Source organism: Meles meles, chromosome 6, assembly GCF_922984935.1.
Source record: "Meles meles chromosome 6, mMelMel3.1 paternal haplotype, whole genome shotgun sequence".
NCBI classification, from domain to species: Eukaryota; Metazoa; Chordata; class Mammalia; order Carnivora; family Mustelidae; genus Meles; species Meles meles.
Genome location: NC_060071.1, coordinates 44,993,687 through 45,006,050, shown reverse-complemented (window position 1 = coordinate 45,006,050; position 12,364 = coordinate 44,993,687). Strand labels below are relative to the sequence as shown.

Here is a 12,364-nt window from a genome sequence, read left to right as displayed (position 1 = left end):
TTTTATCACCTTTTTATATCAATAATTGTATTTCAGAAATACCATTTTTACTGGCTTCCAAATATATGGGTATCCACTATAACTCTTGCAACTCACTAATGTAGGACATTTAGCATCTTTCTAAATTATTCTTATACTTCAGACTGTACTTATGATGAACATCCTTGTGGATAAGTCTTTATATAAGTCTTAATATTCCTTTGAAATATATTCCCTAAAGGATAATCATTGGTTCAATAAATAGACATATTTCTAAGGATTCTGATACAACAGCCAAGTTGACCTCCAGAAAAATCTTTTGGTGAAAAAGTACCTTTGTCAGTGTGCCTGCTACTCTGTCAGTTCTTCGGGATTTTACTTCTCCCCTCTCCCCTGGTGTCACCTTTGTTGGGGTCATGTATCTTTACCATTAACGATTTGAAGATGTATATATATTTAGTGCTCTTTTGTACCCTTCATAGCTCTGGGTCATGGAAAGGACTCTGGTTACCTTCCTTTTCTTCAGTACCTCCCTAACTTGCAAAACCACTAAGAGATAAGTCAAAAACAACAACAAAAAACAAACAAACAGAAAACCAACCCCCCATATATTTAGAAATTAAGAACTGTGCTTCTAAATAATAAATAAAGAAGAATTCTTTTGAAAATTAGAGCGTGTTTTCAAATGACTGGTAATGCAAATACATATAGCAAAACTTATTCTAAACGATAACCAAAAGGAAACTGTACAGCTTTAGGGAAAGGATGAACATGGAACATTAATGATGTAGTAAGGATCCAGCTCAAGAAGTTAGCAAGAGTGAATGAATAAATGAAATCCTTAAAAGTGAATGAATAAATGAAATCCTTGAGGTCAGTAGCTCCTCAGGCATCTTTGCATACCCTCTTATTTCCAAAACAGTGCTTAACAAGTAAGTGGAGGGGGCACCTGGGTGACTCAGTCAGTTAAGTGTCAGACTCTTGATTTCAGCTCAGGTCACAATCTCCTGGGTCCTGGGATCAAGCCCAGAGTTGGACCCCATGCTCAGCAGGGAGCCTGCTTGAGGTTCTCTTCCCCTTCCTTCCCCGCCCCCCCACCGACTCATGCTCACTCAGTTTCTCTCTCAAATAAATAAATAAATAAATCTTAATTTTATTTATTTATTTATTTGACAGAGAGAGAGAGACAGCAAGAGAGGGAACACAAGCAGAGGGGTAGGAAAGGAAAAAGCAGACTTCCTGCCAAGCAGGGAGCCCGACATGGGGCTGGATCCCAGGACCCTGGGATCATGACCTGAGCCACAGGCATACGCTTAACAACTGAGCCACCCAGGTGCCCCAGTAAATCTTAATTTAAAACAAACAAACAAACAAACAAAAAGGCAAGGAAATGGAACTCGATGAACATGGGATTGGGTTTGTTAAAGACTATGACCCTGAACTCAAGGGTTGACGAGTATTCCCATTCTGACTTACCTGCCAAGATAATCCATCCAAGTGTCATTTAAGTTCTTGGGGCAGGAGAGTCTGTCTCAGGGAATGCAAGATGTGTGGAGTGTGGTAGACAAGAGTTCAGTGGCTAGGAGAGATAACCCAGGATGTCAGGGTTGCAGCCATCATGAGTTAACACTGAGGTAGGATTTTCCCACACCTCTGGACATTCCAGAGAAATGTTTTGTTTATTCCACTAAAAATATTTTGGAGATAAACATTAAAGATAAGTGCCTTTGTACCGATCCATCAAGCACATGGTTTGCTTAGCAGAAGTCAAGAACAGGGCCTAATCACACAGGCAGCCATCTGTTGGAGTTAAAGAAAGTCTCACATGTGTAAGAGACAGAGCATTAGGCTCTAGAGATCAATTTTCCCCAAGAAAAAGAAGTGGCTTTAATGTCATTAGTGGTCTCCTGGATGATCTGCTATGACTTTAATTCTCCATTAAACATTAACGTCATTCAGTGCTTAGTGTACTGCCTTTAGTATCATGCAGCTCACACTGACACTAACCTGTTTTATGTTTTATAACTGAATCACAGGGCTTCTTCAGGAGAAGTCAGCAGAGCAATGCCACCTACTCCTGTCCTCGTCAGAAGAACTGTTTGATTGATCGAACCAGTAGAAACCGCTGCCAACACTGTCGATTACAGAAATGCCTTGCCGTAGGGATGTCTCGAGATGGTGAGCACTCGTAGTTTGAGTTGTACAGTAGCACGGGCTTATGAAAGTGCCTTCTGAACCCTGGACGCAGATCTGCCCCTCCCCTACTCCACCTCTCCTCTGGAGGCCTTGCAGGACCCACAACAGTTACTTCCTCCTCCGTAATGCTCTGGAGCCCGCTGGGGTTGGGGGTGGCATGGCAGAGAAGCACCTGTGTGGTCAGAACACCTTCCTGTTTTAGATGTTTAAGACATCACAGGTTGATGAATTGATTGAAGGTACATGTAATCTGAGGGCCTTAAAAATTTACCTCTTACAGACATTGTCCCCAGTAAGAAACACAAGCCAGAGCTAACTGGCTCTGGCTTTACACTAACTAGTAAAGCTTATTGGCAGTTGGAATGAATTAGCTTTTATGTTAACTGGATATTTTGAATCACAAATCAAAATCATGTATTTGGGGGTTTTCTTTAAATTTTTTTATTATGTTATTCAATTTAATTCCAGTGTAGTTAACACACAGTGTTATATTAATTTCAGGCATACAATACAGTGTTGTGACAGTTCCATACACTCCTTAAGGCCCACTGACTATTTTACCCATCTCCCAGCCCTCCTCCTCTCTGATATTCTTTATTTTAAAAGGGTCCCCTCAGTTAAAGTTACTATTTCTTTCTCCGACAATAACATTTTTACTTAGGGCAAACTTCAGAATACACAGTTCTATAGGATATATGTAAGACATTCCATCCAAGAAAAATAGAATACACATTTTCATCAAGTACACACAGACGAATCCCCTGGTTAAGTCATATAAAAGGAGACATAATGAATATCAAAAATTGACATCGCACCAAGCATATTTTCCAACCATAATGGTACAAAACTAAAGATCAACAATAAAACAAAGCTGGGAAACCCACAATGTATATATTAAATAATTAACATGTAAAAACTATACAACACACTCCTGTACAAGCAGCGGACCCGACAAGAAATCAAATGGCAAATCAAAATATGTCTCAAAACAAAAGAGAAAGTCCCATACTTGTACATACAGAATGTGTGAAAACAGTGCAAATCATGGCTCAAAGACACATGTTCTTTTCCTTAAAAGAAGCTATTTAAAGAAATAGAGGCCATCTATTGTGCAATTGCCAAACATTTCAAGATCTTCCTGGAAAACTATCTTAAGTGCGCGGAATAATCAACACCAGATTTCAAGACAGTTACTCTTATACAAGGAAACTGGGCAGCAAGTATAGTGGGTACATTTTAGGACTTTTACGAACATACATGCTGGCTCTCTTAAGAGATCCCCTTGAAGGAAACATCTCTTCCAGAGGAATCTCAGCCTGTGGAAAATATTTCAAATGCTGGGCAGGCGTTCTGAAAGCCTGTCTTCCCTATGATCACGTGTTCTTGGGGCCTGTAGACCAGCCCAGGCATGAGCTGTGATACACGTCAGTAGTGATGCACAGGATGGCCACTAAGAATATGTAGGAACAAAAATTAAGTTTGGGGCATTGGAAGATGCAAGTCACAGAACTTATGTACTCAGAAATGCCTGTGATAGGCAGTTCTGCAGATTTCATCTTTCAGAGGCACTAAACCAACAAAGTCAGGCATATCTCTTATATTTGAACTTATATACTAAGGTTACAAGTTGTGTGTGTGTTTTTAGTTGTGTGTGTGTTTTCTCAAGAACGGATCCTCTCATTTCATTTACAGTATAGCATAATTACTCTTGTTAATATTAAGGCAAAAGTTAAAACACAGTTCCAAGTATTAGCAGAATGAGTTTCACCGATGGTTGTCAATCCCTCTGGGAGTTCTGGAGTAGTCTTTTAAAAAAAGGGGGGTATACCTTCAGTATGCCTTTTAGAGATTTTGCGCAGAGGTAGCAAGGCATGTTATGGGCTTGATGTGAATGTTGGAGCTTGTACAATGACAGGCCTGAAATCCGAGCTCAAAGCAGCCTGATTGCTGCCTAACCAGCCCCAGGTTTGTTACCTGAGCTGTGGACTCTGGAAATTGATCAGGATCCCACTCATATGTTTCCTGTGTGTAAAGGGACAGCACGTTCTCCTTGGCAGGACACAAATCTCCGAGGTGGTTGTCTCTGGTTCCCAACTTCCATCTCTCTTGGCCTCCTACCCCTAGACTCATAGAACTATAATAATGGTGAAATAGATGAGTTCATCCACCCAGTCAGGTATAAATGTGACCATAATCAATTAGGGGGTCTTCATCCTTCCAGCTGAGGCTTTATCTGCATACACAGAATTGGGCTGAGAGACCATGGGTTAGTGGGAGAGTTCAGACCAGGAAATCATAAGGTTCTTTTATCAATTATCTCACGTTTTAGGAGAGAGCATTTGGGATTCTGAATGAAAAGGAAAGGTACTGCACTCATTGTTCCACTTTAAATATGGGGACACATCACAAGGAGAAACACTGAGAACACAAATTTGCTCAACAGGGAAATTTACACAGTATTTGCTCTTCTCCAAATTCTGATACTCTTTTTACTTGAAGGTAAATGAGAAGAGCAGAAAGTCACTTAAAGGTGGGCCCAAGGGTTCCACAGGGTTCACCGTGACTCAGGAGGAGGAGAGCAGGGGATTCTTATGTCATGTAGACTCAGAGATGCAAGTCAGGGAATTGCAAAGGGGCCTCATTGCTGAGGTCTCGCAGCAAAGCCCCCGATTTGGCTGTTTGATTAGGAGGGAACAATGAATGAATGAAATGAATGGAAGTTGAGGTTCAGCTGCTTGTGCCTCAATGTACCCCCGTGAATCTGCATCCCTGCACATCAGTCTGAACCCTGGGAAGAGAAAGAGGTGGTCAAGGCAAGCGGCATGGGCGGAGAACACACAAGCCCATCAAGTCACACATCAGTGGTTCCCGCTGAGCGTCGGGTTATGTGACAGCAGGAAGACATACGTGGTCATTGCCCTTGCACCAGTCCTGGGTCTGTTTCTGAAACACAGCTCCTCTGAGATGTGGAGCAAGCCTGTGTGGGGTGGGACCGTTTTCACCTCTGGATCATGTCCTTATTTTTGTGGCGATGTGGTTTTTGATTGAGATTGTCTGAGACTTAAAAGGAACCCCCAACGCATGCTGTAGAGAATAATAAAGAAAAGCATATTGTATATGGTGTGGTCTGGCTTTTCTCTTCCAGCTGTAAAATTTGGCCGGATGTCAAAAAAGCAAAGAGACAGCTTGTATGCAGAAGTACAAAAACACCGGATGCAGCAGCAGCAGCGAGACCACCAACAGCAGCCTGGAGAGGCCGAGCCGCTGACTCCCACCTACAACATCTCGGCCAACGGGCTCACCGAGCTTCACGAGGACCTCAGCAACTACATCGACGGGCACACCCCGGAGGGAAACAAGGCAGACTCTGCTGTCAGCAGCTTCTACCTGGACATACAGCCTTCCCCAGACCAGTCAGGTCTTGATATCAATGGAATCAAACCAGAACCAATATGTGACTACACACCAGCATCAGGCTTCTTTCCCTACTGTTCTTTCACCAACGGAGAGACGTCCCCAACTGTGTCCATGGCAGAATTAGGTAATGGCCTCCACGTGTCCACTGGGACGCGTCCCTTCTGCCCTTTCAAGTAAATGGGATGTGTGTGACTTTCCTCTAATGAGTTACATTATTAGAACGGTAGTAGAAGAGCAATTCACTTCTACCATTTGGACCCCTTCAAAGTTCCACCCTGCCCCCTCGCTTTCGATTGTCCTCTGTTTCCCGTTGCATACCAGGAAACACGTTGACCTGTCCGTATCAGAGATGGGGCAGCGTGAACTTGAAGCAGTCTTTAAATGCCACAGAAACTGTAAACTCAGGGAATGGCCCCGTTAACTTTGTTCATTATTTCCTTTAGTTATTGTCCAGATGTTGCTTTACACCTGAAGTCATAGAAATGGCAGCCCACCCACTGTGCCTGGGCCATACACAGTTTTGGACCCATGCAGAGTTTTAAACATTTTTGAACTGGTTGCTAAAGTTTTAAACCTAGACAGTCCTGCCTCAAAGTTCAGATTTTCAGCTTCTTGTGAGAAGGGAAAAATGACCTAGTTATACTGGACCAGCACTGGTGAATGGCAACAACCAATTGGTACCAGTAAAGCCCTAACACCTTGACATGTCTTCCCATTTTATATCGCTGCCCAGCTCTTGTAGACATCTAGGTTTTTCCAACCCTGATGCATTCTATGAATGTTAAAGGGAAATTGGCTTCTTTCTTTTCCAAAATGGTTTGGTGATGGATATTGGTAACAAAACTGATAGAGTTCATAGAAAACTCACCATGCAAAAACAAGCAAACAAATCTGACTCTCCTTAATCCTGTGTGACATTGTTGCTTTTTGGGAGATGTGACCTAGAAATGTTGGTAGAACACAGACACTGGAAGACTTGCCATTTCTAGGAAGTTGTGTTAGCAACCCGTGTTACAACATTTGATCGATTTTTAGGTACAACACTATTATTAGAGAAACTTGGATAAGAAACTTTGCAGGGTTAGAATTTGACGTGCTCCTCCCCGTGACTCCTCACACAAGGTTATAGTCCTTTGGGATATTTCAATTAGTTGCTGTGGAGGTGACTAACTTAACACGAGGAGAGAATGAAGACTTCAGATGGAAAAGAACCAGCGGGTTCTGACTTGAGCACAGACACCCTTAGTTCACAGAAATAACAGTTGTGTTCTTTAGATGGTTTCTCCACCTCTGTACTCCATAAAACATTTTTTAAGTGAAATTTATATTTCCAGTAAAATCTTTCTCCAAATAGAACAAATTGAACGTTCTTGACGGTTTTTACACAAGTACCTCTTTATGGGTCTAAATTTAAATCCTCAAGAGCAGGGACATTTTAAGCGTGGTCTTTAACCACTGAACAGCATTAAAGGTGGATTTCAGCTCTTTTGATTAACAGAGGAACCTCTGAACTAGAAGCCAAGCTGAGCAGAGGTAGGTTTGATATTTTTTTCTTGAACTAGAACAAAAACCTTCCGTTTTTGTCGTGAAATCTTGGTTGGCCGCGACTTAAGCAGAACTGTAATGAAAGTAAAATTTTCAGAAATGAGTAAGGATTTGATTGAAAGCTGACATGATATCATGAAAAATGACCTGGCTCACTTTCAGTTTGCTTCCACCTTATCATAAATACTAGCAAATCTGTCCTGTTTGCTTGTCAAACGTTCAACCCCAAAATAAATCCATAGGGCTTAGCCAAAGCGTTGCCCTTAAATATGGCCCTTTGGCTAAGCGTGCACTAATACTTGAGTGGGTCCAGAAATGGAAAAGCTAGTGCCCCTTGGGCTGTCTGGTCATTGTCTCTTCCACATCTCCCACTGCAGTCTGGGAGCCCTGTGCCCTCAAATATTCTCCATGCTCTCCTACATTGGGAGCTTCTTACATGTCTTTTGGCATTTTTCTGGATCGTAAAATTAATTCATCACTGGGATTAGTCCCAAACCCAAAACTAAATAAGAATTTGTCTAAAAAGAATATAATTGGATTCTAATTTTCTTTCCCATTTACCTGTACAAAATACTTGGAGAAATTGAGCAACATAGAGGTGGCCAAAGATGTTGCTGGTCCTTCTTCAGAGCCATATGGGGTTCCCTAGTATTTCCTTTGGGACCTCAAATCCTGCTATTTTTTCCCCCCAATTCCAGTATAGTTAACATACAGAGTTTTATTAGTTTCAGGTGAACAATATAGTGATTCCAGTGTCTTTTTAACTAATGCCATTGACTTCATTTTAGGCAAAATTTTGTCATCAGATTTTAAACCAATGAAACCAATTATACAGTTGGAAAATAAATTGTAAATTGATGTATCTTAACCTCAATTCTCTCTTTCAGTAATAGTGTCTACAATCCATTACTTTTATTGACAATACATCAGCATTCCTGGCTAGGAAATTTTGCCCTTGAGGTACAATTAGTACCAGAAATATACATTCCAGATAAACAATCTTGGTTCACTTAAAAAAAAAAAAAGCTAACTGCACATGTCACTATTATTGATAACTAAAGCCTTTTGCAGAAGAGTCAAGTGATTATTGGACAAAGCACTAGTCAAGAAGTCAGCTTATATGTTTTATGGTCCTAGGTTTGCTATAGGTTGTGTAACCCACTATCAGTCATGTACCTCTGCAAGCTGCAGTTTCCCTACTTACAGAATATAATGATGAAGAACAGACTGTCCCCAAATTATGTACGTTTGAATCACTTGCCAGTTGCCTGCTATTATACCTTGAAAAAGTCACTTAACCTCACTTGGTTTCATCATCTGTAAAAGGGAGATAATACCAGTACTTTCCTCCTAGGATTGTTATGAAAATGAAGAAACTATACATATTCAGAATATATGTATATAGATATATATGTATATATACACACATATATATATAAGTTATATGGGGCTAGCACATAGTAAATGCTATTAAACATTATTAGTGGTGCTACTATCTATAAACTGAGGAGAGGCTGAACCATCTAAAGTTCCTTCCCACTGTGAAAATCTGTGACTAACTCAGAAGTCAGGAAATTCCATCTGAAGTACCTAGACCTTAGCTGTGTTGAAGAAACAATCATGGTTGGGAAGATGAACTGATTTGTCCATCACAAAGTGAGTTTATCTGCTGAGCACAGACCAGAAACCAGGTCTCCTAACTCCTAGTTCCATGGTATTTCACTATTCCAGAGTGTTTCTCTAAGAGACGACACTAACTTAACTTTTGCTCATTCTGACCGTATTGTCCTTTGCTAAAATGGAGATTTAAAAATAGTAAAGTGGGGTGCCTGGGTGGCTCAGTGGGTTAAGCCGCTGCCTTCGGCTCAGGTCATGATCTCAGGGTCCTGGGATCGAGTCCCGCATCGGGCTCTCTGCTCAGCAGCGAGCCTGCTTCCCTTCCTCTCTCTCTGCCTGCCTCTCTGCCTACTTGATCTCTGTCTGTCAAATAAATAAATAAAATCTTTAAAAAAATAAAAAAAAATAAAATAAAAATAAAAATAGTAAAGTGTCTGAAATCTTACACTTGCCAAATCAACTATGAATTGTAATCAAAGGCAGTTGGTGAGAATGCAGCCACTGCCCTCTACTGGTTTGACATGTACATTACGCTATTCCTTGTCTGTCTTCCCAAAGGTGGGCTCAAATAGGTAGGGGGTGGGTGGGAACAATTTTTAAGATGAAGTAAGATGCTGACCATATTAACTGGAAAAGAAGCATGATCTGGAAGGGACTACTATGTGCTTCTTACCATTCGTCACCTCATAGGATCCCCCAGCTTCCCTGCAAACCCTTCATTTTATTTCGTAAATTGGTTTAAATATATACACATCTGTTTTCCTGATTCTGACTCATTGTTTTTGTCTTTACTGCCCTCTTCTCTCCACAAGCATCACTGATTCTAAGGCACATAAATTGCTGGTTTCTCCCACTTTTGGTCACTATCTTTCTGTTTCTTTCTTTCCTTTAATTTTTTTCTTCTGTTTATGTTTTATTTTCCTGGTATTTATTTATATTGTGTTCATGTCTGTGTGCTGCCAAATAGGGCTGTTAAGATTTATTGTGTTTCAGTGTTTCTAAGGAGACTCTAGTTTCAAGCTTCATTTAGGTGAACCCACTCTGTTTTCACACAAACAAGTCTGAATCTTTTTGCCGAAAGCAGTGACAAATTTCCAAACAGACCCTCTTACTAGTGTTGCCAAGTTTTCATTCAGCACCATTCTTTTAAATGGGTTTCCCTGTTATGTAATCAGGACCCTAGAAGAAGATCCCTTTGGGATATGGTTTCATATTCATGGAATCCTGTCAGTTCCCCTTAAAATACTTGCATTGTCCTTCCCTTCTGTAACGTTTATTACTGACCTACCTAAAGTGCTTAGTCCCGCCCACACGGGTTGCAGCAGCCTTTAGCTCGTGCTCCCAGCTCCAGCCTCTGCTCCAGTCCTCCAGTCACAAAACTGCTTGTTCTGTTGCCCCACATAGAGCCTTCCGTGTGCCAGCTCCCCCTAGAGTATTCCACTGACTCCTTAAGCAGGTCCAAACCTTAATCCTAATATTTGAGATTCTCCACAATGTGGACTCTTACCTACTCATGCTTCTGTTTGGGTGCTATCACTTTATCACACATCTGCCTGTCCCCTGTAAATGCCATTGGTTGCTCCTTCATCTATCATCCCTGGGATGTGGAACCAACTCGCCTCTTCACACCGCTGTCCTCTGCCTGCCAAATCCTCCCTTTCCTTCAGGGTCCACTACAGATGTTTCTCTCCTGCCAAAAAGCATCCTCTAACTCTCTTCATCTTTCCCTTCCATGACAGAACCTGTTCTCTAGTTTCTCTTCTGATGTAATTCAAGTTGATGCTTTATTGTCTAATAAAAAAATGAATTGTCCTTTCAGTGTTCCCATACATGTTCATCAGATTCTAATTTCCTAGAGAAACTTCTTAGGCATCTATTTGTTTTAATATCCTCAAACTACCTATGTTCCAGTATAATAAGAACAAATGTTTACGTAGTAGGTACTGTTTCCCTCATTTTGCAAGTGAGGAAACCAAAGCACAGAGAGGTTGAGTAACATACCCAAGATCATACAGCTGGTAGGTACAAGAGATGAGTTTCATACACAGTCTGTCTGGTGCCAGAGTCCATCTCTTAACCACCACCCTACATATAGTGACATAATAGGCCCTCAGTAATGCTTGTTGTACTGTTTGCTGGAAAAACAAAAGAAATAACAGTTGTTTTCACAAAAGCATACCATTTCCTAATTTTTCAAGAGTAATCCTCCCCAGGTCATTGTCTCTTTATAAAAATGCCAAGAAGAGGCTGTGTTGGTCATTTCCCACACCTATCTGGGCTAATAATTGTTCATTCCCAGACATTGGTGTAAAGAAGGTCAAGGTCAGGAGGGTCTTTGAAGTCACCGAGACTTATTGCTAAGTATTGGCTTTGCCTGTCTCTCATCTTCATGTTCCAAAATATAGAATAGTTCCAAATTGCTTATTTAAAAATGTAAAGATAATTGAAACTGGTTCAGCATGTTGCTTTGTACTTGTCACTTTTTACTTACTTTTATTTTATTTTCTTACTTGTTACTTTTTAAACCAAATATTAAGCAGGGAAAACCCTGATTATCCGGAGAAGAGCTTGGCTTTTCATGTTTATGATCTCCTGTTTTCTCCTTAGAACACCTTGCACAGAATATATCTAAATCACATCTGGAAACTTGCCAATACTTGAGAGAAGAGCTCCAGCAGATAACGTGGCAGACCTTTCTGCAGGAAGAGATCGAGAGCTACCAAAACAAGGTATATACTCTGAAGATTTTTACCCAGGATTGAGGCAAGAGTGGGAAGGGTGTTTATGCAGGACATCTGTTGAAGAATACAGACTAGAGAGTGACTGCTTTTCATCAGATATCAGATTTCTGTTTAAAATCTTTCTTTTAGAGATGATCATATACTTGGGGCTTTGTCGTCTTAGTGAGGTGCAAGTGTGTGAAATTCCAGCAATAACAAACAAATTCTCTTGGGCCGATGACTATATACACGTATCTCCTATCATTTGGCAATGGGGGGGTAGAGGAAGCAGTGTCCAAAAGGCTGAATGAATTGAGAGTTGTCCTGATACCACGGTGGAAGATTTCAAGGTCTGGAAGTTGACGTAAAACAATCTCAGCCTCAGAGGTTTAGAGGATGTGTACAGAAAAAGGTTTGGAAGCTATTCTCATAACTCCAGTCTGAACCTAGCAATGTGCAACCAACAGGGTGCTGCTCCTTGCCGTTTTCTTTACACACTGTTCCACAAGCCACCAGAATGGGAGGGCGGGCCTGGAGAAGGGGAAGTTTCAGTTACCCATTCTGCCTTGGTAAAGGGAGATGCTGTGGTTTTCCCCAATAATTATAGAGATGTAGGCCTAGGAGGGGCGACAGGGATTCTTCAGGCTAATCCTCCCCTTCATTTAACATATGAGGATATTAGCATCCCTTGACATATGGCAGGAGAGTGAGAATACCAGGACTAGATAATGACTCCTGGCTCCTAATTCAGTGTTTCCTTCACCCCATCATATTGTTGGAAATAGTATTAAGATCCATATCCCCCTGTAACTAAATGGAAGTGGATATACAAAAGCAATTAAACAGGAAAGGAATCACTTTGCCTTTGAGATAGCAGGTAGCACCAGCAG

At 41.1% G+C, this 12,364-nt stretch overlaps 1 protein-coding gene across 2 annotated transcripts in view; it reads left to right on the top strand.

Moving 5' to 3' along the window:
- RORA (RAR related orphan receptor A) overlaps nt 1-12,364 on the top strand; it is a 710,759-nt gene that overhangs the window by 683,315 nt on the left and 15,080 nt on the right. For both annotated transcript variants that reach the window (XM_046008501.1, XM_046008502.1), the window contains 3 exons: nt 2,016-2,157; nt 5,321-5,716; nt 11,362-11,483. In XM_046008501.1, the coding sequence (XP_045864457.1) occupies nt 2,016-2,157; nt 5,321-5,716; nt 11,362-11,483 (660 nt within the window). The remainder of the gene's footprint in view (nt 1-2,015; nt 2,158-5,320; nt 5,717-11,361; nt 11,484-12,364) is intronic.